General features: G+C 46.6%; 9 protein-coding genes across 9 annotated transcripts; 4 read left to right on the top strand and 5 right to left on the bottom strand.

Annotated features, from left to right (window-relative positions):
• Positions 1-411: 411 nt before the first annotated feature.
• On the bottom strand, positions 412-2254 carry EDB93DRAFT_783185 (myo inositol monophosphatase). The gene is made up of 8 exons (XM_041457460.1): positions 1875-2254; positions 1739-1815; positions 1575-1687; positions 1408-1519; positions 1178-1361; positions 1095-1109; positions 1027-1042; positions 412-973 (listed from the first exon to the last, which is right to left on the bottom strand). The coding sequence occupies exons 1-8, from the start codon at positions 2105-2107 to the stop codon at positions 731-733; spliced, it is 993 nt and encodes a 330-aa protein (XP_041304074.1). The 5' UTR covers positions 2108-2254; the 3' UTR covers positions 412-730.
• Positions 2255-2848: 594 nt separating this feature from the next.
• On the top strand, positions 2849-4052 carry EDB93DRAFT_1169095 (proteasome subunit alpha type 5). Its single transcript, XM_041450290.1, has 7 exons — positions 2849-2950; positions 3005-3049; positions 3099-3124; positions 3174-3538; positions 3596-3698; positions 3754-3849; positions 3898-4052. Exons 1-7 carry the CDS (start codon positions 2926-2928, stop codon positions 3964-3966), a joined length of 729 nt encoding a protein of 242 aa, XP_041304073.1. The 5' UTR covers positions 2849-2925; the 3' UTR covers positions 3967-4052.
• A 1-nt stretch (position 4053) lies between these two features.
• Positions 4054-5578, bottom strand: EDB93DRAFT_1211219 (terpenoid synthase; the record flags this gene model as incomplete). The annotated part of the gene is made up of 5 exons (XM_041451045.1): positions 4054-4361; positions 4420-4685; positions 4739-5021; positions 5078-5252; positions 5407-5578. 5 exons carry the CDS (start codon positions 5576-5578, stop codon positions 4280-4282), a joined length of 978 nt encoding a protein of 325 aa, XP_041304072.1. The 3' UTR covers positions 4054-4279.
• Positions 5579-7400: 1822 nt separating this feature from the next.
• On the bottom strand, positions 7401-9045 carry EDB93DRAFT_782961 (uncharacterized protein). Its single transcript, XM_041457459.1, has 4 exons — positions 8656-9045; positions 8069-8598; positions 7856-8013; positions 7401-7797 (listed from the first exon to the last, which is right to left on the bottom strand). The coding sequence occupies exons 2-4, from the start codon at positions 8543-8545 to the stop codon at positions 7482-7484; spliced, it is 951 nt and encodes a 316-aa protein (XP_041304071.1). The 5' UTR covers positions 8546-8598; positions 8656-9045; the 3' UTR covers positions 7401-7481.
• Positions 9046-10636: 1591 nt separating this feature from the next.
• Positions 10637-11349, top strand: EDB93DRAFT_1169080 (uncharacterized protein). Its single transcript, XM_041450289.1, has 3 exons — positions 10637-10999; positions 11055-11150; positions 11204-11349. The coding sequence occupies exons 1-3, from the start codon at positions 10841-10843 to the stop codon at positions 11270-11272; spliced, it is 324 nt and encodes a 107-aa protein (XP_041304070.1). The 5' UTR covers positions 10637-10840; the 3' UTR covers positions 11273-11349.
• Positions 11350-11389: 40 nt separating this feature from the next.
• Positions 11390-13032, bottom strand: EDB93DRAFT_782893 (terpenoid synthase). The gene is made up of 6 exons (XM_041457458.1): positions 12691-13032; positions 12592-12630; positions 12360-12534; positions 12021-12303; positions 11696-11961; positions 11390-11637 (listed from the first exon to the last, which is right to left on the bottom strand). The coding sequence occupies exons 1-6, from the start codon at positions 12860-12862 to the stop codon at positions 11556-11558; spliced, it is 1017 nt and encodes a 338-aa protein (XP_041304069.1). The 5' UTR covers positions 12863-13032; the 3' UTR covers positions 11390-11555.
• A 1617-nt stretch (positions 13033-14649) lies between these two features.
• On the top strand, positions 14650-14832 carry EDB93DRAFT_1054897 (uncharacterized protein; the record flags this gene model as incomplete). The annotated part of the gene is made up of 1 exon (XM_041444738.1): positions 14650-14832. A coding segment is annotated over one exon (183 nt), but the record flags the coding sequence as incomplete, so codon positions are not given.
• An 801-nt stretch (positions 14833-15633) lies between these two features.
• EDB93DRAFT_1169071 (guanine nucleotide binding protein, alpha subunit) lies at positions 15634-18520 on the bottom strand. The gene is made up of 11 exons (XM_041450288.1): positions 18126-18520; positions 17743-17836; positions 17045-17683; positions 16946-16998; positions 16744-16896; positions 16631-16686; positions 16464-16580; positions 16326-16410; positions 16206-16271; positions 16103-16156; positions 15634-16052 (listed from the first exon to the last, which is right to left on the bottom strand). Exons 1-11 carry the CDS (start codon positions 18373-18375, stop codon positions 16003-16005), a joined length of 1617 nt encoding a protein of 538 aa, XP_041304067.1. The 5' UTR covers positions 18376-18520; the 3' UTR covers positions 15634-16002.
• Positions 18521-19291: 771 nt separating this feature from the next.
• Positions 19292-22234, top strand: EDB93DRAFT_782691 (uncharacterized protein). Its single transcript, XM_041457457.1, has 6 exons — positions 19292-19643; positions 19695-19744; positions 19806-20407; positions 20468-20645; positions 20700-20909; positions 20959-22234. The coding sequence occupies exons 1-6, from the start codon at positions 19395-19397 to the stop codon at positions 22193-22195; spliced, it is 2526 nt and encodes an 841-aa protein (XP_041304066.1). The 5' UTR covers positions 19292-19394; the 3' UTR covers positions 22196-22234.
• Positions 22235-23005: the final 771 nt, after the last annotated feature.

Below are 23005 nucleotides of genomic sequence, written 5' to 3'. Positions count from 1 at the left end.
GTCAGTGATGATTGTCCCATCGACTGCGACGGCACTGTTCCTTGTTGCGCTGGCACTTCATGTCAATTAATGATTGGCACCCTCATGGATGTGAGTATGAGTAGTTTTCATCTGACCTCGTGGCTTACCGGCACGGCAGTCTTACATCCTTGTGTGTTTGGAGGACTGATTCTCCGGGCTACAATAAGTCGTGTTCAACTCTTGCCTGGTGCAGTGTGGTTGATTGACGACACGAGTCGGAAGCCGTTCGTTGCCGAGTGCTGGATTTCATGGTGAACAAATTTTAGCCTGCATTGCAGATGTTAAATTAGAGGAATGTGTCTGGAACAAGCTCGAGTGCATAGAATATTCAAACATCAGCCCCACCATGACAGACAGGGACGAAAATCAAACACTGTCTCCGAATTTTCCCTAATAGTTTTATATTTAGTATGATCTCCATATGAACATTAGCTCCTGTGTGTAAGTAAATAAATTATTCTTAAAATCTTTGATAGATTGACGAGCATCAATACGCCAGGCTGGTCACGGCGAGCCTAGCGTCAACTGTAAACCTTTGTTCTCATCAATGTCTTCATTGGGCATTTTGTCTTCTTGGTCTTCGGGATGTGTCAAAATGGTAAATGGTAAGTCAAGTGTCCATCAACCTGCAGCGGGTCGATATACAGCGCATTCAGATCAATTTTCGTACCCTAATCAATGCACCTTGGAGTATCCAGCGAGGAAAACTCTACTTCGGTTCACTGTCTTCCACAGTCTGGTAGAAATCCCTAGCAATGCGCAATTGCGCCTCTCTACCCGTTTCGTCTGGGGTGTCCGGGATAGCACGGATGATCAGATACTTGCGGCCTGTCAAAACATCTGGCGTGACCCTAAAAGGATCAATGCTAGAGCCAGCAGATGTTGCGGCAGCCAGAGCTGCATGGGACCCAATTGCTACGCCACCAGCTTCCTGGACAATAACGATACCGGCCTTGTCGAACAGGTGAGGTGAAGATATCGAGCATATACAACATGTCTACTTACGCAGACATCCCATGGCCTTGTGGAGAATCAACTTCGTGATGGTCGGCATAGAAGGGTAGCACACTCACCAGCAACCAATCTCCCTATTCACGTTGCATCAAGGAAACGTGTTTGTGTCGTGGAGTTCAACATATGCAATGATACAGCTCACCAGTACAAGTCTAGGCCACCTTGAGCAACCATAGAAATATTAAGCGCTGCACTACCTAGGGACCGTATGGAATGAGCCATACGTCCCCCTGCGATGCCATCTGCAGGATCGCCTGCGAGACGCAAGAATGAATTGGATTTTGGCACCAAGGTCTTTTGGCCACGGTCAGAGCCCCATTCGATGGCTGGGAAAGTAAGTTTGGATATTCTCATGCATGACGCGTGACGTACCCAGAAGAGCCTTCTGCAAGGAGGGAAGGGGCTTAGGGTTGGTGAGGGGTAATTTTAGAGGTTGGCTATTGCCACGGGTGAGGAATGACCCTTGACCTTCGATTCCGGTGTACTTTGTATAAGAGTCAGCGGCTGCCTTCGATGTCACATACTATGATACTGCGCACAAGATGGTCTAGGAAAGGGTTGTATATGACACCCAGAACGGGCCGCTTCTGGTAGATCAGCCCGAGAGAAATACAAGCGAATGGGAAGCCGTGGACAAAGTTTGTGGTGCCGTCTGAAAGTCAATGTTAGATCTCAACCAACTCAATAGCAGATCGAGCCTCACCGATCGGATCAACACAGAATGTCGGCTCATCCGTGAGCTCATTGCGTGTTCCAGAGGAGTGTGATTCCTCTCCGATGCTGAAGACATAGATCGATCAATCGGCATCATCCCGTTTCTGCGCATGTTATGGACTCACAAATTGAAGCCAGGGTAAACTTTCGCGATTTCGCTCTTCACGAGCTCCTCGACAGCCACATCGTATTCAGTGACCAAATCGACAGAATTCTTCTTTTCATTGACATCCGAAGTTGACTGGATGGCTTGCGAGCCTTCAAGAATTAATGTACCTGCAGTGCGTGCGAGCTTGACGGTGAAAGTCAAGACAGAGCGCAGGTCGACGGGCTTCAATGTTTGTGTATTAGTTGACATAGTGGTCGAAAGCCAAGTGGAGTAATTGAGCTAGCGCCGCTGAGCCCACTAGCTAGCCGATTTGCGAGAATGTTACCTCTAAGAGATCTATCGATACCATTAAGCTCGTAATTAAGTAGAAATCTAGGTGCATATGTATCATCTCCGCAGCGACTGGTGTTGTACGAGATTAGCTGACGGGACCACACCGCTACAACAAGCAAGACAGCAACAGCTTATGCAAACTCGCAATTCTAAGCACTCAGGCTCTTCTGGAAGTCTGAGGAAGGAATCAGATTCATTGAACTTGTAATCATGGACGGAGGGCACCATATATCTGGGGGTAAGCAGAAGAAGATTATAAATAACACAGTTTGTAGACGCGTGCGCACTTTGACATATGCCGGAGCCTGGGGAACGAGGGGGAAAAGAAAAGGCCGTTGCGCTGTATGGAAAGTGAGATCCAGACTTGTGAAGGCCAAGAGTAGTCGTCATCAAAAGTACTCGCATCTTGTAACAAGTTGTTGATTGTGCTGGAGCTGAGGTTACTGTGTCTGTGACCGATGGTATTATGATGATGTTCAGCCGAGCTGAAATAAAGCCTTGGGGATATTCAATAGTTGTAAACTGGACACCAAAGCATAGTAAGGTCTAGGTAGTCTGGAATCAGTCAACCATTTTCTCGAGATGAGGCTCAACGATGAACAAAGGTTGAAGCTTTGCGAAACCAATCCGCAAATGGAAACTATTTTTCACACGCCAGCTTGATCGACGCGCGTCGACAAGTGCATTTAACGCAGAACCCCCTCATAATTCGACATCTCTACTCCCTGTAAACCATGTTCTTGACGCGTTCCGAGTACGGTATGTTCATTACGAGTGCTCATCGTTATATGATAGAACTCATCGTGTTTGCAGATCGTGGTGTCAACACATTCTCCCCAGAAGGTCGACTGTTCCAAGGTACGTTAGATAACCCAACATCCTGAAATTGTTATCTGAAAGGAAATAGTCGAATATGCTATCGAAGCTATCAAGGTACGCATGACATCGCGCAACATGACAACATATATCTCATATTTCCTAGCTCGGATCGACAACAGTTGGCGTACGCACTCCCGACGGCGTAGTCCTCGCAGTAGAGAAGCGCGTCCAATCCCCGCTCCTAGAATCAAGCTCTATAGAAAAGATTATGGAAATTGATACCCACCTAGGATGCGCAATGTCAGGCCTCACAGCTGATGCTCGCACGATGATCGACCACGCACGCGTCACCGCCCAGAACCACGCTTTCACTTATGACGAGAGGATTAAAGTGGAGAGTGTCACTCAGGCTGTGTGTGATTTGGCATTGCGATTTGGTGAGAGCGTGCACGACGAAGAGGCGATGATGAGTCGGCCGTTTGGTGTTGCGCTGCTTATTGCTGGTGTTGACGAACTGGGACCACAACTGTGAGTGCAGTCGAGTGGATAGCCTTTTATACCTAATCCTCTGCGGAATATTGGTAGATACCACACGGATCCTTCGGGTACCTTCATGCGGTATAATGCAAAAGCCATAGGGTCAGGGTCAGAAGCAGCACAAAGCGAGCTACAAGACAAGTGGCACAAGGTATAATACTCCCTTCTTGAACGTGTTTTTTGTTATTCAATACATAATTGGACAGCAAATGACGTTGCTTGAGGCACAAAAACTGACGCTTCGAGTTCTAAAGCAAGTCATGGAGGAGAAACTAGACCACCACAACGTCCAGTTGGCACAGGCATGTGTCTTACGTTCTCTCCCGAATTCGTAACTAACTTTGCCACAGGTTACACCACAGAAAGGCTTCGCGATATTAGATGAAGTACAACTGAAGGAAATTATTGACGCCATGTAATGTTTCAGGTAGATAACAATATTAATCAGACAGCCCTTGAGATGTGTCTTCGCTAACATTTGGTGATCGCGAAACTTGATCTATGTTGAGAACTCATCTACTGGTACTAGATTTGTACCTATTATACAAACGGGAACAGCATAATTGTGACTTCAACTTTCTAGCCGACTAAAAGGTAGAGAAATCAGAGGACGAGTAACACCTGCGAGCAGCAGCGTGAGAGCATATATATACTGTAGCACATAACACAACGAAACGCGAGAGGTTCAAGAAAAGTTAGTATCAGATTGTGTGGAAGGAGCCGTACATGTGTTCACGCGACCATATGTTTGACCTTTGGCAACAATGGAATAAGCCTGGTTTGTTGTATTTCCAGACCCTTGGTGGCAAAGTACCTACAATTCCAATCGGGTTAAGTGATGATGGTTCATACCAAAGAAAAAGTCTCGTTACCTTTGAGACTCGTAGCCCCAAGAATGGCTTGCTCGAGCCCAGTTTGCTATTCCGTCAAGGTACTCCTTGACTAGGGCGTCGACGGAAGGCCCCCATGAAGGAACCTTCGCAAGACCGTCGATAAATCGTTTCTGAACTTCAGCGTGATAATGTGCTACCCAAGCCATTGCGCCGCCTCTGTCGAGGCCCAGTTCTGATATGACAATACTGATCAAATTGTGGAATTCGTTCCCAGTTGCTTGCTCCTTGTTGTACGACACCATGTCCTGTGAAAAATGTTAGCAGATCCCAAACTACAATGTCCTCAATATCACTTTACATTGTCAATAATTATCAACTCTGTGATGCATTCAACAAGATCCACGATGACGGGGTGGCGGAACACTTCATCAGGAAGGTCCATCCCCATCTCCAATATCGAGAAAGAAGGTTCTGCACCAATTGTTTTCCTCCGGAGCTTCAGGTAGTCATCGATACTGCGCATACGGCATTGTTCGCGGTCGAGAGCCTCGGCAACCACTGCATGAAGGTATGCACCGAAGGTTTCAAGGAAGTGACGTTGAGAAGGCAGGCTTGCGAATTTGATTGCACGGGCCCAAAACCTACCCAAAAGCCCCCGGGGCGTCAGATAATCATCAGATAATTTGGAAGCACTTACAGTCGCGTGACTTCGCCGAGGACGTATTCGCCTTCTGGTCGTATCTTATGAGGATTGTGTAGGGCATCAAACACGATGTCCGCCATTTTCTTCGTGACGGCCTCATCTTCAGAATCGGTGCACTCCTCCACAAGGAAGAAAAGATTCATCAAATCACAACCGATTCGAAGATGTTCTATTTTTTAGGAAAAAAATCAGGGTTCTGTGGTGCGTCAATTGCCAGAGTACGAACCTCTTGGTACGTTGGGATAAGCCAGTGCTGTTAGGCGGGCTATAAAAAACATGTGTTAATCATCATCAGAATTGAAGGCTCGTGACATAGGTCGAACCAAAATCACATTTGTCGAATGCTTCTTGCGACTCATGACTCAGGGCCTTGAAGTCACGGAATGAAGCATCGACTTCAGCCTTCACATCCTCGTAATGAGGATTGATGGTACGAGGCCAGGGCCAGTTAATCATAATGTCTGGGAGGTATATCATCTTTTGGCGAGCATCCATGGCCTCCGAAATACACTTTCTGATAAGGAATGCAAAAGTTGGAAAGGGGGGAAATTGGTATTGATCCAATCCAGAGGCAGAGTTTATATGCCTGCCCAGGTCAGAATCGACCTACGCCACATACATACACATTGAACAAATGTGGTGAATACTCTAGCCATGCCGGTGCTTATCCGTTTGTCGGCAGATGTAATCAAGTGGTACACAATATGAAAAGGGGATAGCAGCGTTGGGAACGTAGGGTGTAAGAATGCCGACTTACTAGATATCCCACAATCTACATGAATACTGTCCCAGATACTACTGAAACACAAGCTTTCAATATCACTGCCTTTCGACATAACGGTCAGAATCGGACGACAGTCTTTACTACTTACATAGGGTCGTCCTCGTGCAAGATTTGATGCCTTGTTTAGCTGGAGGCTGGCGGCCGTATTTTGTCTTCTGTGTACGGTTATTTCTAGCATTGCGGATCCGCTTGTAGATCATAAAAATATTGCGCCTGGTATATGGTTCATTCCCGTATTCAGACAGTCAACTAGACCACTTCGGGTTGCGGCTTAGCGTTGAAGCCTCGAGGTACGATGCCGAAATGTGGGGTCGACGCCTGTAGTGGTTGAGATAACATTAGTAGGAATGAAGCTGTCCTAATCAACGATAACAATCCAGACCTGAAACTAATCTACTGGACAAATTAGAATATCATGGTAGTTGACAGCCACGAACCATGCTTTCGTTTTCAAAAACAGAAAGTTGAAACTGTGCCCACGTCACGGTGTGGAGGCACTGGAACCAAGTAATTGGGGACCGCGTCAGTTTCTGCCGGCTACGATAACCGGTAAAATTCTAGGTAAACCGTGACGACATTCCGAATATTGTTGCCTCGTCTTATCCGTCATCCTCGTCATGAATCACTGCGGAAACGGAATTTTAGCTAGATCCTGATCAGAAGAGGAAGACAACACACGTTAACGCGTCTAATTACCGATGTAGTCGCAAACTTTGGTCATTCAGAATATTGAGAGTCTGAAACAACCCATTCAAACAGACACTTCCAACTTTTCCGACACGTCTCTTCGGGTCCCGTTTCTTATCTCTGGATACTCACTATTCCACCACTAACCAGCCCTGCAAATCATGTTCTCGCTGGCCGTTAGATTAGAATATCAATCGAATTTTTCACCTCGGCTAATTTTGTTAAAATTCTGTTGAAGTCTTAGCTCCTTGATTTGCAACCAACCATGGCCAGTACCACAAGCATCTCCGCTCAGTGCTCACCATGGCGCACTCCCCCACTAGCTGAGATGAAGGATGCTGCCCATACTAGATTTGTTGTGGCATGTTCACACATAGTCACTACTCGGTTACTGATCTCGCATGGGCTCCAGGACATATTCATGTGGCAGAGAAGAATGAAATCATGGAGGGTATATCGCGGTCGATTGTCACTCGTTTGCGCAGTGAATGTTGCCAGAATCTTCATTGTTATTGTGTACCAAAATTGGACGAGCAGAGACAGCATATGAAGTAGCCTGACAGGAACGACTGCCCTGCAATAGTGGGGATTCACTGGGAAACGTACGTGGTCAGTCATACTGAACGAGACCAAGTTATGTAAATCTAGGCTCCCAGAGCCTCTGTATTTCCAAATTTGGCATAACTTATGTATATCGTACGAACTGCAGCTTCATAGTATCTATCATAGCATCATAGCTTGTATGTATTCATATATGTATATATAGTAGTATCCATCATAGCTTGTATATCACAATATAGACGTGAGGATGAAGGGGCCAAAATATAAAGAATCTAACATATCATTCAACGACTGGCCCGAACTTGACGAATTGTAAATCGCACGTACAGAATTCAAAAAGTCATCCAGCGTCGCATCTTCTGAAGCTTAATCGACAGTTTCTTCAACGCTCATTTCAAAACTCTCGGCGAACTCTTCCAGCTCCTCGCTCAAGGATGGTTCAGTGGCTGCTTCAAGGTTGAAGAACACATTGAACTGCTCGTCCCACGAATCCGTGGTCTCGACAAGACTGTCATTGGGCTCTTCCAACGGCTTGCTGTCAGTCGAAGCGCCATATTCTTCGGGACTGTCGACAAAAGGACCCAACAGCAAGTTTTCAGTTGAACCTTCGCAAGGCCCTTGAGAACTCTCGTCGGTCTCTTCCTGGTTCGTGGAACCCTCAATATTGGCGAAGTTCCATTCACTTACACCAGACATATCAGCTTCAAAGTCACATCATCCAAAAGCACTATAGTACTCACGCTTCGTCATATTCGGGGGTTGGCGGTGGGGCCAAGGCATCCTGGTGCATCCTCGAATTGATATGATCTTGTCTGCCAGATCGTGGCACTGGAGGTGCGTCTCTGCACTTCGACAGGCGGTATCTGTAACAGATGTCGCCTTTGTAGTTGACCAAGTCCTGACGAAACAACTGTCAGCATGATGACGAAAACTGAACACAAAAATCCACTCACAAATTTGCGGTCATCAATAACATCAACAATCATCATTTGCTTCTTGCGCGGAGGAGCATCATCATTACCCAAGTCCACCTCCTTGCGCTTGCAGAGCATGACAGCGCTTGCCTCCGGGGCAGCTACTGGTGCTTGTTGCTCCGGTTGCTCCAATCGTTGGTTGTAGGGGAGCGGTACCAAGGGGGGTGCGATAGGATAGTGAGGCGGCGCAGCCGCTGGAGGTGCACCCATACCCTGGAAAGCGGGAGGATAGCCACCCCAGTAATGGGGAGGAGGGACTGGGTAGGGCGCTCCTTGGGCTTGGTAGATTGCTTGTGAATGTTGTTGATATAAATGTGCGTAGAGGAGCTCCGGGGGATAAGGATTAAGATGCGAGGGCACAGATGGAGGCTGGGGCATTACTGGGGGGTAAGGATGAGGCCAGTGTTGAGGCGGGCCTTGGATCGGCATTTGGCCCGTTTGAGGCTGATGGTACATGTTCAATTATTCAGGATGGTCGAGATAAACAATGGATGGAGCTAGACTCTAGCCTGTGACGGGACAAGATGAGCGACAGAAGGTGAAGCAAGTGTACAAGAGCGACTCACAAGTTAGATGGTGGACGTAGAAGTGAAGGAGGAAAGAAATACAAGTTGCAGAATTTATACTGTCGAAGAAGCAACTAGTGGACGGATTTTGTTGCATTGTGGTTAACATAATCCAAGTAACACAAAGGAGCGCGTCCACAAACCTTTATTTCATCCACAGACAGTAGAAAAGCCCGGATATTCCCTGATGCAGCTGTGGACATGGTTCAATTAGGTCTATTCACAAACATCGAACACAACGCGCTGGATCTTATTGATTCCAAAGTAGTCTCCCTTCGGCTGAGTATGATCTTCATGTGTATGTTCTTCAGACATTACCGATTGACTTAATATTGCCATCCGAAATTCCATACTCGATACCTGTCGACAAGATCCATTAATATAAAAACATCGGACAGGAAATCACATATTTTTTGATACTAACGATATAGACATATGGCCAACTACCAATAGAAGGTCGCGTCTCTGGGTTGTCGGGGACAGTCCACAAGGACGCCAGATGCAAACTCCACACCTTAGCAACCCATACAACCACTCTCTCCTCTCATCGAATCACGGGCGTGTATTATCTTCATATCCACAAGCGATCTGCGTCCAGTGGAACATGCCGGATCACGTCGAAGGACTGTGTGAGCGGAAGTAACAGACACCGTCAAGTCAAGCGGGACGAGTACCGCTGTTTCACGAATCGCCTCCCGGATGCATCGTTCTGTAAGGCCACCTCGTAACTGCGGGATGTTGGTAAGTACTGGATTTTAACTCGTATCTGGTTTGACTTGAAATAAATTGAAGTAGGAGGACATCGTCTGCCCGTCGTGGACTTGGGTATTACGAATCGAAATGTTTGTAGTTCCAAGTCCAACGGGGTAAAAAATGTATAAAGCATCCGCACAAGCCAATGTGCTTTTTCTGCGTGTAGTTGAGCGCCAGCAGTATCATGTATCTGACTCAGGATACACAGAGAACGATCGTAACCTTCAACATATCCATCAGAAGGCAATTTCGGTGCGTACTGTCATTGAAAGCATCCAAACCCTAGACCGACTTCATCCTACCCAAACCAGTACTGAGTGAAAGAATAGAAATTGAAAGGCTTACCCATGCTCCCGCGTCAGGCGCAACACTCAGGTCGAGCGCGTCAACATCAAAGCTTAGGTGAACAAGGCGATTAACACAGCCGAGCGCCACCTTGACAACCCTGCAGATGCCTACGTCACGGAGTCAGCGTCCGTGCCCGTCCCCTTTTATAAAAACTCAACGCACTGATCAACTTCAGGATACTACAAGCTTCGCTTCCAAAATATGGCCTTTTAGACGGTCCCGCAACCCGATGGAGACAAGAACCAGTTCAAGTCTCGCAAGGACGGAAGTTGGGGATGGAGCATGAGGGATCGAAGTTGAGAAACTCAAGGGGCGTTCTGTGTGCATCTGCTCTTGGTAGACTAAACTGTTTTTATATGTCAGCGTGGGCGTCTATCGAACGACTATTCTCTGTAGTCAAATGTCAGTTCTGTGGAAGGGATATTGTCTAATGACTGAGACAGTGCTTACTCAGGTGCGTTCAGCGAATTTCTTGTTCATGAAGGAAAGTTGTGGAGTTTCTTCAGTACACTGACTTAGAAGGGCTGCCTGTGTCGCTGCACTTGCTGGACCACCACATGTGGATAGAACAGTTGTTGAACCGACAGAAATCACACCTTGGGAGCACTAACATTTGTTCGAACAGATTATGTGAAAATCATAGTGGATAATGATGATTCAGAGGCGGCGATTTTTTCGAAGTGATTTGTGCAGTGATTCGTCAGGCGGGCTGCGGTTCAAGCGAAATGTCCTTCTACGCGTCATCAGAAACACTGTTAAGGATTAAGTTTATTGAGAGTTGATTGAGAGCAAGGCCTACGGAAAAATTATGTCAGCGACGGGAAACGCCGATTTGCTCTTCTGAAACGCGGCGAAGCAACTTTTCTATAAGCAGCATACTCTTTGACCCCAACCTCATCTATGATAGAATAGCCTATGGTATCATTCCTTGTTCGACCTCATCAAATCAAAAAATGTTTCCCTCCAGTAGTCCAAATTCGTTAATTTGAATGTTCTGAACTTCTTTGATCTTCTTCAACTCTTCGAGCTGCAAATTCGGCAGCAACGTCGTCGGATGAGATACTTTCTGTAGGCCATCCACATCATGAGGCTCGGTCAAGAGTGCAGGTATCCACGCGAAGGATACTTTAGGATTCCTTATAGTCTCAACAGCAATACCAACCTCTTTATGCGGTATAATGCAAAAGCCATAGGGTCAGGGTCAGAAGCATCACAGTACGAGCTACAAGACAAGTGGCACAAGGTATAATACTCCCTTCTTGAACGTGTTTTTGGGTATTCAACACATAATTGGACAGCAAATGACGTTGCTTGAGGCACAAAAACTGACGCTTCGAGTTCTAAAGCAAGTCATGGAGGAGAAACTAGACCACCACAACGTCCAGTTGGCACAGGCATGTGTCTTCTTAAGTTCTCTCCCGAATATTCGTAACCAATTTTGCCACAGGTCACACCACAGAAAGGCTTCGCGATATTAGATGAAGTACAACTGAAGGAAATTATTGACGCCATGTAATGTTTCAGGTAGATAACAATATTAATCAAACAGCCTTGAGATGTGTCTTTGCTAACATTTAATGATCGCAAAACTTGGCATATGTTGAGAACTGATCAACTGGTACTTGATTTGTACCTACTATACAAACGGGAACAGCATAATTGTGACTTCAACTTTCTAGCCGACTGAAGGGTAGAGAAATGGTGAGAGCATATATATACTGTAGCACATAACACAACGAAATACGAGAGGTTCAAAAAAGTTAGTATCAGATTGTGAGGAAGGAGCAGTACATATACGTTCACGCGACCATATGTTTGACCTTTGGCAACAACGGAATAAGCCTGGTTTGTTGTATTTCCAGACCCTTGGTGGCAAAGTACCTACAATTCCAATCGGGTTAAGTGATGATAGTTCATACCAAAGAGAAAGTCCCGTTACCTTTGAGACTCGTAGCTCCAAGAATGGTTTGCTCGAGCCCAGTTTCCTATTCCGTCAAGGTACCCCTTGACTAGGACGTCGATAGAAGGCCCCCATGAAGGAACCTTCGCAAGACCGTCGATAAATCGTTCTTTAATTTCAGCGTGATAATGTGTTGCCCAAGCCATTGCGCTGCCTCTATCGAGGTCCAATTCCAACATGACAACAGTGATCAAATTATGGTATTCGTTCCCAGCTGCTTGCTCCTTGTTGTACGACATCATGTCCTGTTGATGATGTTTAGATTAGCAGACCGCACACTATGACGTCCTCGATATCACTTTACATTGTCGATAATTGTCAACTCTGAGATGCAATCAGCAAGATCCACAATGGCGGGATGGTAGAACACTTCATCAGGAAGGTCCATCCCCATTTCATATATCAGGAAACATGGTTTGACGCCAACTGTTTTCCGCCGGAGCTTCAGGTAGTCATCGATGCTACGCATACGGCCTTGTTCGCGGTCGAGAGCCTCGACAACTATTGCATTAATATATTCATCAAATGTTTCAAAGAAGTGACGTTGAGAGGCTATGCTTGCGAATTTGATTGCATGGGCCCAAAACCTACCCAAAAGCCCCATCGGCGTCAGACAATCATCAGATAATTTGGAAGCACTTACAGTCGCGTGACTTCGCCAATAATGCATTCTCCTTCTGGTCGTATCTTATGGGGATTATGTAGGGCATCGAGCATGATGTCCGCCCTTTCCTTTGCGACTGCCTCATTCTCGGAATCGGTGCACTCCTCCACAAGGAAGAGAAAATTCATCAAATCACAACCGATTCGAAGGTGTTCTATTTTGCAGGAAGGGAATCAGGGTCCTGTGGTGCACTAATTGCCAGAGTACGAACCTCTTGGTACGTTAGAATAAGCCAGTGCTGTTAGGCGGGCTATAAAAAACATATATGTTAATCATCATCGGAATTGAGGACTCATGGCATAGGTCGCACCAAAATCACATTTGTCGAATGCTTCTTGTGACTCATGACTCAAGGCCTTGAAGTCACGGAATGAAGCATCGACTTCAGCTTTCACATCCTCGTAATGAGGATTGATGGTACGAGGCCAGGGCCAGTTAATCATAGTGTCTGGGAGGTATATCATCTTTGGGCGAGCATCCATGGCCTCCGAAATACAGTTTCTGATAGGGAATGCGAATGTTGAAAGAGGGGCAACTTGGTGTTGGTCCAGTTCAGAGCTTCCAGCAGGACTTATATACCTGCCAATGTCAGAATTGACCTACTTCAGATACACATACACATTAAACAAATGTGGGGAATACTCCAGCCGTGCCGGGTACGGACGCACAGCGTGAAAACGTTACCAGTGATGTGTCATTTTCACGTGGGGAATGTAGAGTCGTCTTGTACAAGATTTGATGTCTTGCTTAGCCGGAGGCTGGCGGCTATATCTTGTCTTCGGTCTATTATTCTTAGTATTGCGAAGCTGCTTTTCAATCGGATCAGACCACAACAATTTTGCACCCGGTGCCAGTAGAGTGCATTTCCGTATTCAATACGTCAGCTAAACCACTTCGAGTTGCGCTGAGCCCTGAGACCTTGAGGTACGGTACCAGAGCGTGGGGGTTGGTGCCCATTTGGGATATCAGGAATGAATCCTTATCAACGATGACACTCCATACCTGAGACTAATCCACTGAAGAATTAATTCAAACGTACATGATAAACGGGCACAAACCAAGCTTTGGTTTAAAAAAAATTGAAACTGTGCCCCCTCAATTATCCCGATACCATCGGCCTAGTGTAGCGCTGAGAACTTCAGTTCTGCAAGTTACAGCCGGAAAACTCACTGCTTAAACTATATGGGATCCTATGTAATCATAGGAATATAACGTGTGTGACATGACTCGAAATGTAAATCTGATGTAGTCGCAAACGTTGATCATTCAGTCTGAAGCAAATCATTACAATGTTTAAAACGCTCATGTAGTTAATAGTACTTCCGGAACTCAGAAAACCAGCGGACTTCGTAGATCCCTTCCTCCGAGGACCTTCAAATTCAAACCTGCCAAGTGCCGCGGATCATGATAGCGCTGGATTTGAAGTCAAGGACGCAGGCCCGCTGGGAATACGTCGGAGTTCAGTGCAATCGAAAGCAACCTTCTGCCAAGTCTGGCCTATTCGTGTCGGGAATTTTTCTTCCAGTGTGTGTCCGGCTAACTCGTCTCCCGTGACACTACCTACCAAACCTAGCCATCACATGATATTCACGTGTACCTCGTTCGATCTGCCCTTCATCATACACGAACAAATTTTGTGGAATATTGTCTCCTCTCACTCTCTTTGCGTGCATATGTCATACAGCACCATTTACCTCAATATTCCGAGTCCTGAGGACAGCCCCGTTCGTATCATACGGTGACGATTTGGAATGATGATAATGGTGTCTCGAACTCATCATCGCATGGGCCACGGGCCAGCGGCTCAGCATTCGTCGAGTTACAAAGCAGTTCAAGGACTCGGGGATATTTCGATGTTGAAGCACCTACCTCTGAGAGCAATCTGAACTTGAAGGTTTCATTCGCTCTGCATGATGAACAATTATTTATGTATCGCTTGCTTCTCGAGATATATAGTAGCGGTACTCGACTTCCCATACCGCAGGCTGGAGTTGTTCCTTCAACGGTTCGGTGTTCACTTCAGGATGCGGGTTGTCTCATGCTCTCGCAAAGGAAGGATTATGTTTCAAAGGAATCTGAAGGCAAACTTGATTCGTGTTCTCAAATGATCATAGTTTTGACTCATGTGGTTGTGTAGATCTCAAACGTACAGCTTCTTTGTGCTGATGGCGGTTTCATGCTTTACGTGGATCCTACACTACAGCCTGACCAACTTCTCAAGCTGACAGGCGATGGGTGGATCGATGCACCCCGCATTACGGCAAATTAGATCCGTGGCAAGAGCAAAGGCAACGTTATATCAATTGGAACGATCATGCTTCAGGTGGTTATGCAGTTTATTTTCCGCGCTATCCATTACCTCGGCATCACCGAGCTTGAAATGGCGAAGCTCGCTTTTGCGGTTCTCAGTTTTCTCACATATCCGATGTGGTGTGATAAGAAGCCTTTGAATTCGATGTACATGTCCTTACCTGATGTACTGGAAGTCAACCACGTCAATACCAGGGCACTCCTTTGATGAGTATGTTGTTGCTTCGGTCAATCCTGCCGCTACTGATTAAATCTCCCTCAGTGTTGAAGATATTCATGAGTCCCTCCCTGTGTTACCGCAGATCCTTGGATCACCCTTCAGATGCTGGCCGGGCCCGATTTCGACTCCGACTCATCCACATCCCGAAAGCAATACCTCACTTCTTTGTACTATTATGATTTCAATGTAATGTCTCATTATACCGCAATTAAAATATCTGATTACTTTGAAGGTTCAAATGACTGATATGTATGTTGTCACAGGCAACGTGTAGTCTGTATAGGTTGGGCGGGATGACCCAGTCCGGCCACCGGGCATGTTGAATGCACTGCAGGCGGACAAATTGATGACTTTACATTAAATCCTACCGATATGGATAGCTTAAAGCGCGAGGCGTCGCGTCGCACCCGCCCATATATTTCTTCCAGGATCCAAAGGATCTGGGCCTAAGCCTCATGCTCGCTACTATATATATCCCATCAAGAGTCTGGAACAGGACAAGCATCAGAAGCCTCTTTGTGTTGCTACCTGCCCTCACCATGCAGGGCACGGACCATTTACTGCTACTCATGATGCTTAAAAGGCAACTTCCTAGGTAGAACTAGAAGTACAAACGGTCACGGTAGCGGTATCACTTTCCGACGAGAGCTTTCGCAGGCGAGAAACCGCTAGGTCTCAAGAACCCTTCCGAGCTAAGCGAAGGGAGGCAGTCTTAACCTGGATGGGAAACTAGACATAATTCATGAGTTAGATGACAATATTAACGCCTTTCCTGACATCTCGTCGCATTTGAGTGAAGGGGTAAGAGTAGTCGAACATGGATACTGGTATGAAAAATCTAATTAGCGGAAAGGTATGGTAGATCTGTACTACTACTACTAAGTCAACAATCGTAATGCTGGACGCACGGTATACATTCTGAAAAGGTAATATGAGATAAAAGAACAGTATTAGAATTCATGGGGGGAATGCTTAGAACGAACAATTGCGAATAACAGATGAATAAAGAGTGTGCATAATAGTAAGGCGGATAATGTAGAAATCCGTCAAGGGAATGATTGAAGCGCCCCGGGAAAGGAGCGGTAAAAGGCGTCACATCAAGTGAATGTTTTTCAAGTTTACGGTAACGATGATATCTCGTACTATGACGAAGTAGTAAGCAATCAGCCCCTGAAGACAGAACATCACGAACCATTCTGTATGATTGTAGCTGTCTGCCTGGTGTTAGTAACTGACGTAAGATGAACTATTGTGTAGCGTTAGAAGCGAATCATCGGATATGAAGGTTTGCATACTCTTGAATTCCCTCTCTTTATTCGACGAGAATGTTTGGTGAAAGCTCCCAAACTTGTTATAAAAGTCTGCACAGAATTACCTGAGAGGTACTCCTAACAGCAAGGATCATTACCACCTACATGAAGATACATTTTCGTAATCATTTGGTCTGTCACCGTAGCGCGGCATATGGTGGCTAAGTCGGACACCGCTCTTGAGCTTTGCCTTGATGACCATCAGCATCATTACCTTGCTTTCAGATGCAATAAACAACGGACCTGCAAAAGGTCGACCTTGTTTAGGAAAAGAATGATGCTGACGTGCGCAAGTAGTTTGTTTGATACGACAGATTTCCATAACTGCAGGGAGTCTTCTAGTCTGTTCACCTCTGGATCCTGTACAATTTATCAGTGCGTCACGTAGAGATGAACAATCAGCTGCTAACCTCTGCTAATACCTGATCGAAAGCAGAGATAGGTGCCAGAAAAATAATCGCATTTACTGCATCGTGATATATATCAATTAATTGATCCTCAAGAAACTGAGTCATATAATTACCATCTTCGAAGTAAGGTGCCCAAGCATGCCGCTGATTTCGGGCACCTCCTACGTCGTAAATCTTCCATGTGGTGAACCGGCGCTGGGAATCGGGAATTGAGAAAGAATGCTCGACGACGCCCGTAGTCTTGAGCCGGGCTTTCAAGACATCCTCTAAATAAATATTAGAAATAGCATGTTTTTGAATAACAAATTGACCTACGGTCGCTCGGAAAATACCGTAGAGCGGTGATACGGGATATTTCGTCCAAAAAGCTGATTGTTGTTAAGAAAAATCCGATATCAGATACGAAACACCCACAAGCCACTGCCCTCTTCCACTCTGATCCGTTTCTCCCGTAGGCGTTGTTTGACACTGGGGTCCTTCCATAATGCCAGCATCGCCTGAGCACAAGGATTGAGCACATGAACAGGGTCGCTTGGATCGTCCCACCAGCCCTCAATCTCATTTGTGTGTGCACTCTTAGGACTCTTGATCCTATTGCCAAGGGAAAAGGCCTTTTTCCAGTTCGAGGTATGATGAACGCTAACTTCCACATTCTTTGATTTAGACGAGCTGTTGCTTGACCCACCAGGAGAAGGAAGGCTCGTTGAGGGTGAAAGTGGGGAGGATATCTGCGAGGGGGGTATGGTGATGAATGGCGCTGGTCGGCCGTTCTTGCCAATAGTGACTTGGGTATTAGAGTTGCCGTTTGCATAGAGACTCCAATCAGGCTTTGGGGCAGTGCGGGTAGGCTCGTCCTCATTTGGAGATGATAACATTCGGATCAAACGTTCCTCCAGCTCCCTCAGAGGTTCCAATGCATGACGATACTGGGGGTATCTGAGGACCCTGGTTGCAGAAATAGCGGAAGACTGGCTAGTAAAAGAGATTGCGCAACCAGAAGCAGTCTCCTGATCCTCTGGTTCGTCTGATTCGGGGGAGACAGCGTCGAGGATACTAGAATTAGAAGTCGTTATCACGCATGCTACTAGATTTGAAGTGGTAATAAGACTCACCGGCGAATGGATCGCACGAGGTTGAGATATATTACAGCTCTCCATGCGATTCGGTCGGCATGGAAAGCAGCAGTCGCATGCATCAATTGAAATTCTGGATGAGATGAGTCAGTGCGGCCCAGACATGTCCAATGTGTAAATAGTGAGGAAAGCAGTTTCCTGAAACATATAGTATTGCGCGAAAGACAACCAAAATGAAGATTCTTCCGACCAAGTACACCTTCGTGCTAAGGGATTGCCACTCGATAGTGTAGGTCCAAGCATGATGTAGTGAAACCAACAACATATCTCCAGACCGCGACGACAGTTTATTGTGTTCGCAGCTCGTTTTTGCACGAAACGATAAAGAAACGAAGGGGAAAGTGTAGATGACGATGACTCACGTTTCAGGGTCGTACTCTTGCCGCTCTCACTCTGCCCCAGAATCAAGACTTTAATTGCAGGTTTTGCCTTGTTCTCTTTCTTCTCTGCACGGAGCATTTCATCAATTCCGTCGCTGACGCGCTTAGCCTCGGACTCTGCTTCCAATCTTCTTTCACGATCTTCAGGACTCTCGTTTGGAGGGGGCATGAGCGCAGCAGCCAGTGGATCGGAAAGGGATCGGCGTCGGTTTGGCTCCAGAGGCCGAGCCATTGTTGTGGACTACCACAAGACGGGCACAGAGACAAGAATGGTCTGAAGAGAAAGCCGAAAAGCTAATTGTGCTTGAGAAATGGTTTTTATAAGTGCCAACAAGCTAACAAGAGAGGCTAGTCGCGACAAACGCTTCCAAAAGAAGGTTCGCACGTGGTCATTTTTTCTGAGTTTCTTTTCTTTTATATTTTGTTTCGTCACTTATAGGGTTACCTTAGACTTTGCTTCTGGGCGATATTAAGTAAAGACATCGACAGCCAGTCTACCAGTACACCGCGGAGAGCACGTAGAAATAGCGGCGGGATGATATCTAGAGTTTACATATACACTGGAAATATCCGACCGCCGATGTCAAATCGGTTTCTTCAAAACTTCCCGACGTGCATATGGCGAGCAAGATGGGAAAAGCCTGCTGCCGAGCGAAGAACTACAATTTATTTGCTGGCCATTCTCGGTAGCTTTAGAACCTCTCCTTATCGCTGCCTTCTAGTAGGCGTTGGCATCTCACACTAGGGTTACGACCTGGAACAACTTCGCGAAGATCAGCTTCATTATGTAATCTTGTTTTACTCTTCCTCCACTTTAGCGTTTCGAAGACAAGACCGCAACCCATCGACATCTATTGACATGCAGGGTCGAACAACCTCTTGCATCCCAACACACACAACTCGTGGTGTCTGTTTCCTGTACTGTCCTTGAGCGGTGATGCATCTGTCCTGCATCATGATGTTGATCTCAATCCGAATCACTGCCATAACATGCAATTCTCGAGCGTTTGGGCCAGCAATCCAGGTATTCACGTCTCAGGCTCCTCCCTTTGGACCACATGTTGACTGTCATGCATATTAGCAGTATCACGTTATACGAACGTTACCGAACTCCTTCCTCGTAGACTACGAGCCCGGATCGATTTTCCGAAACGTTGACATCGCATCATCAAGGGGTAACATAACAAATAGCCTACACTGCACTCACTATGTGGCTTGCAAAAGTAGATATCATCCCGCGAATGAACTGATATGAAAGTGGCTTTTGCACCCTCGTTCCCATCTTTTCGTATGCCCATTCGAGGACCCTTTGTTCGTTCCGCATCTCTTGGAGGTGGCACTTTCGATCCTCTCCCTACGGGATCATCACCTACGCCTACAGCTGCAGGACTGCCTAGCCCACCAGCCTCCATTTCGTCCTCCAGCTACTCGCAGGATGGGACTCAAAGCACAAATCAGCAGAATGCTCAATGGTCGACAGCTCCGTCATCCTCGCCGGCGGTATGGAACATTCTTTCATCTTGTGGACCATATAAGCTTATTTCATCACAGACATCCAGACGAATCCCAGGAACCTCAATAAGCACGCCATTCCCATCATTGTACGTTCCATTATCTTTATTCATCATAGAAATCCAGTAATTTTTACATGGGCGCCATAAGGTCACAGTCAGATGGCACATCAACTAATTATAAAGGGCCAGAGGCGAGCACGTATATATCAACATCCATTTCGCTTTTTTCACACTCATCGATGAGCACTGATGGAGGAACACCCACAAATGGGCCACCGTTTGGCAGCGGAATCACTACTTTACCACCACCTGTACGCACGGGCGGGACAACTTCTCAAACCAGTCCTACTACTTTCGGCCCTTCCAATAGCGATCTCGCTACGAACGTCTCGTCAGATACCCCTAGTCCTTCACCTCCTAGTGATGAATCTTGGCTCAAGCCAAAAACTCTTCCCTCAATAGAAATGCCGAGCTCGTTGCCTTCATTCATATCTAGCTTGCCCTCGTCCGTATTCATCCCGCCAACTTTAACCATACCGTCTTCGCCACCTATTAATTTATCCACATTCACTTCACTACTTTCATCCATACTCGCCTCGCTACCTCCAACTATACCGGCCATGCCATCTATACCACCCACAAGCTACTTGACAAATGAGCCACCTACAACGTCGGACACAAATCTTTCCACTTTGCAGAAACATACGTCCAGCCAACAGTCAACTTCACCTTTGACCTCGCCAACTCCAGGTAATCCCAAAAATGAAATTGTTACCCCGTAATCCTCACAGACTGGTTCCTCTGATCCAGGTGGCTCTCCGACGATGGTGCCGGGTGCCCAACCTTCCTATGCACCTCAGTCTTCCAACAGAAGCCCTGTGAATACCCCGATCCCGACTGGGAATGGTTTTACAGTCTCATCCATAGGTTCACCTACGCCATCCGGTAGTCCCGTGGGCAACCCGTTATCCACTACTCTTTACACATCGTAAGTTATTAGAACTATGACAGAAATGAGTTGACCTTATTATCTGATTCCAAGCTTCACCGGAGGTGTGGAAAATGTCATAAGCACGACGCCGCCCATCCCACACGGTGGGTATACGCTTTCTCCGATCACCTATACTTCGATTGGTACCTCCACTATTGTAACATACTCCTGCTCTGGGTCTATCTCAGTACTCCTGACCCTGACATCGACATCGACGTCCGTAATTCGTACCACAAGTCCAGTACCAACTTCGGGAGTCAGGTACGTCATTTAAACCGTTTCATATTGCATGTTACCCACTGGAATCAAGGTCAAGTGAAGCCCCCATCATTGGAGGGATTGTGGGCGCAGTCCTTGCACTTTTGCTTCTCGTTATTGCAGCATGTTATCTCATTCGCCGCAGGCGGCGTTCGCGGGCTCACCGGCAGCTTTATGCCAGTGACCTTACCACCCTCTCTCTAGCAGAAACAACCATAATGCGTGAGAATGACCCTTTCAGGCCTATGTACAGCTTCGTCGTAAGAGGGCAAGGTGCGAAAGAGAGTCGTGGCGACCTGCATCAGGCCTCAAACTCCTTTGGCTCATCGACCTTCCCTCACCCCTCAATTGCCAGCTCTCCGCATAGATTATCTCGTGGTTTGTCGGACTCAATCTCGCACGAGAATTTTGACAGAGAGTCAAACGATGGGGACATCTCCTTAGGTGACCAATCGGAAGGCACTTTCGCGAGTGCACCGAGTTTCTACGCGTCTAGTAATGGGCAGCCTAGCTTGAACGGCGGTATAGGTATCGCGATCGGCTCTCAATCAAGCATGGATTTCCACTCATATCACACTGCCGCTACCATGCTTGACACGGGGGCCCCTATTGTAGATGTCGAAGGTTGTTCCACACCAAGTCCTTCGGCATTCCCCGTTCCCCCGGTGAATCCGTTCCTGGATGGCGCCCGAGTCATTGACCTTCCTTATTTTGAGGCCTCTCGTGCACAAATCCGACAAGCGGTCCCAGTTACATTTGAAGACGCCGCACTAGCTCCAATGAAAATTCGCCAGTTCTCAGAGCCACAAGCGTCTTGGGGAATTGCTGCCGGAAACCCTGAAGATCATGATGTGCCCACGCCAAAAGCAATTCGGAGCTTCAATACGCTTATAGGTGATGAATACGACGATGATCGATCAAGTCAGGACCTCCAAACGCCCACGCAGTCCCGTCCCCAAGTTACGCCATTCGATGATTCGTCCTTTATCATCAATCCATTTTTATGTGAAACGTCGCAGGAAGGGTCTTGTGATGATTCAGGGGGCAGTGACAGCTACGAGACTGTCTCCATCAAGCCATATCCGTTCCAATCCAGGGACAAGGGCAAGGGACAAGAACACCTGTCCGCTGATTTGATGGATGATCCCAAGAATAACAGATTGTCGGATGCCAGCTCCGCTCTTCAGTACCCCGAGAATCCAGTAAGTCCTGAAACGGTTTTAACGAATTTTATTAATTTATTACTGATGCGACGACGTGTTCAGTCACAGTGTGGTCTTGCACTCTAAGCAGATATCAGTATTTATAAATTATTATCGGCTGACCCCACGTCACACCCCACACTCTTTTAATTGTTGCGGACTATCTTATTCGGACCCAAAGTGGTTTACATCATAGCGGCGCTGGGTGCGGTCGATTTCTTCAGTGACATGTTTGACATGATAGTACGTAAGAAATGCGCAGTTCCCGTTATCATACATGGCCACAAACTGACATGGCCAAAAACCTTGGCGAATGATCATTCCATCTGGGAATGTTCGTAATGTTCATTACCGCTCGTTGGAACGGATGTCCATTCCAGATCAATAATGAATCTGACCGTGCGTTGATCAACGCATCACGATCGGCGAAGTAAATATGGCGGTGAAAATTGTTACATTGTAATCTTCTATAAAGAATACAAACGGGCAGAGCACACACTGGTGCCACAAGGACGGTACATAATTGGGAGTTATCAACACATGCAAACAGAATTCTCCAGTAAATTTTCAAGTTCCTCTCTTCCTCCACATCAACACTATTTTCATGTTTGATAATCTCAAGCACCTTGGCTTTGTTTTTTTCTCTTCAAGTGCAGTGCCCGGCCAGATAATCTGATGGTAGGCAAGTCGATCGTTCGTCGAAACGCGTTTCATTTGCAGTTCCTCGTGAATTCGAGTCTGAGCTCTGTTCATCCTCCGTCCTCTTCCCTTTTTCGCTTGGCTCGACCAACGCACCATTGTGTACAGGCGCCGCATTGTCCATTGCAGCTCCTGAAGTGATTTTTCGGTGCAATATCAAATAATCCTACCTCCTGTCGCGTGCAGACGTATCGTATA

Source organism: Suillus bovinus, assembly GCF_016758785.1.
Source record: "Suillus bovinus strain UH-Sbo-P2 chromosome Unknown EDB93scaffold_66, whole genome shotgun sequence".
Classification (NCBI taxonomy): domain Eukaryota; kingdom Fungi; phylum Basidiomycota; class Agaricomycetes; order Boletales; family Suillaceae; genus Suillus; species Suillus bovinus.
The sequence above is the reverse complement of the archived record's forward strand: the minus strand, read 5'-3'. Positions and strand labels throughout refer to the sequence as shown.

What these genes read in the sequence shown, in the direction of transcription:
- EDB93DRAFT_783185 (XM_041457460.1), bottom strand. Translation starts at nt 2,107, where the DNA reads ATGTCAACTAATACACAAACATTGAAGCCCGTCGACCTGCGCTCTGTC. An exon ending in ATTCTGTGTTGATCCGATCG is followed by an intron (nt 1,688 to 1,738) that starts GTGAGGCTCGAT and finishes ATTGACTTTCAG; the next exon opens with ACGGCACCACAAACTTTGTC. An exon ending in CTTGCAGAAGGCTCTTCTGG is followed by an intron (nt 1,362 to 1,407) that starts GTACGTCACGCG and finishes TTACTTTCCCAG; the next exon opens with CCATCGAATGGGGCTCTGAC.
- EDB93DRAFT_782893 (XM_041457458.1), bottom strand. Translation starts at nt 12,862, where the DNA reads ATGGATGCTCGCCCAAAGATGATATACCTCCCAGACACTATGATTAAC. An exon ending in TTATTCTAACGTACCAAGAG is followed by an intron (nt 12,535 to 12,591) that starts GTTCGTACTCTG and finishes CCTGCAAAATAG; the next exon opens with AACACCTTCGAATCGGTTGT. An exon ending in ATTGGCGAAGTCACGCGACT is followed by an intron (nt 12,304 to 12,359) that starts GTAAGTGCTTCC and finishes GCTTTTGGGTAG; the next exon opens with GTTTTGGGCCCATGCAATCA.
- EDB93DRAFT_1169080 (XM_041450289.1), top strand. Translation starts at nt 10,841, where the DNA reads ATGAGGCTCGGTCAAGAGTGCAGGTATCCACGCGAAGGATACTTTAGG. An exon ending in TACAAGACAAGTGGCACAAG is followed by an intron (nt 11,000 to 11,054) that starts GTATAATACTCC and finishes ATAATTGGACAG; the next exon opens with CAAATGACGTTGCTTGAGGC. An exon ending in ACAACGTCCAGTTGGCACAG is followed by an intron (nt 11,151 to 11,203) that starts GCATGTGTCTTC and finishes ATTTTGCCACAG; the next exon opens with GTCACACCACAGAAAGGCTT.
- EDB93DRAFT_782691 (XM_041457457.1), top strand. Translation starts at nt 19,395, where the DNA reads ATGAAAGTGGCTTTTGCACCCTCGTTCCCATCTTTTCGTATGCCCATT. An exon ending in CTCCGTCATCCTCGCCGGCG is followed by an intron (nt 19,644 to 19,694) that starts GTATGGAACATT and finishes ATTTCATCACAG; the next exon opens with ACATCCAGACGAATCCCAGG. An exon ending in AGCACGCCATTCCCATCATT is followed by an intron (nt 19,745 to 19,805) that starts GTACGTTCCATT and finishes GGGCGCCATAAG; the next exon opens with GTCACAGTCAGATGGCACAT.
- EDB93DRAFT_1169071 (XM_041450288.1), bottom strand. Translation starts at nt 18,375, where the DNA reads ATGGCTCGGCCTCTGGAGCCAAACCGACGCCGATCCCTTTCCGATCCA. An exon ending in CAAGAGTACGACCCTGAAAC is followed by an intron (nt 17,837 to 18,125) that starts GTGAGTCATCGT and finishes CATCTCATCCAG; the next exon opens with AATTTCAATTGATGCATGCG. An exon ending in ACGGTATTTTCCGAGCGACC is followed by an intron (nt 16,897 to 16,945) that starts GTAGGTCAATTT and finishes ATATTTATTTAG; the next exon opens with AGGATGTCTTGAAAGCCCGG.
- EDB93DRAFT_782961 (XM_041457459.1), bottom strand. Translation starts at nt 8,545, where the DNA reads ATGTACCATCAGCCTCAAACGGGCCAAATGCCGATCCAAGGCCCGCCT. An exon ending in TTATTGATGACCGCAAATTT is followed by an intron (nt 8,014 to 8,068) that starts GTGAGTGGATTT and finishes TTGTTTCGTCAG; the next exon opens with GACTTGGTCAACTACAAAGG. An exon ending in ACCCCCGAATATGACGAAGC is followed by an intron (nt 7,798 to 7,855) that starts GTGAGTACTATA and finishes GTCTGGTGTAAG; the next exon opens with TGAATGGAACTTCGCCAATA.
- EDB93DRAFT_1169095 (XM_041450290.1), top strand. Translation starts at nt 2,926, where the DNA reads ATGTTCTTGACGCGTTCCGAGTACG. An exon ending in GACGAACTGGGACCACAACT is followed by an intron (nt 3,539 to 3,595) that starts GTGAGTGCAGTC and finishes GAATATTGGTAG; the next exon opens with ATACCACACGGATCCTTCGG. An exon ending in TACAAGACAAGTGGCACAAG is followed by an intron (nt 3,699 to 3,753) that starts GTATAATACTCC and finishes ATAATTGGACAG; the next exon opens with CAAATGACGTTGCTTGAGGC.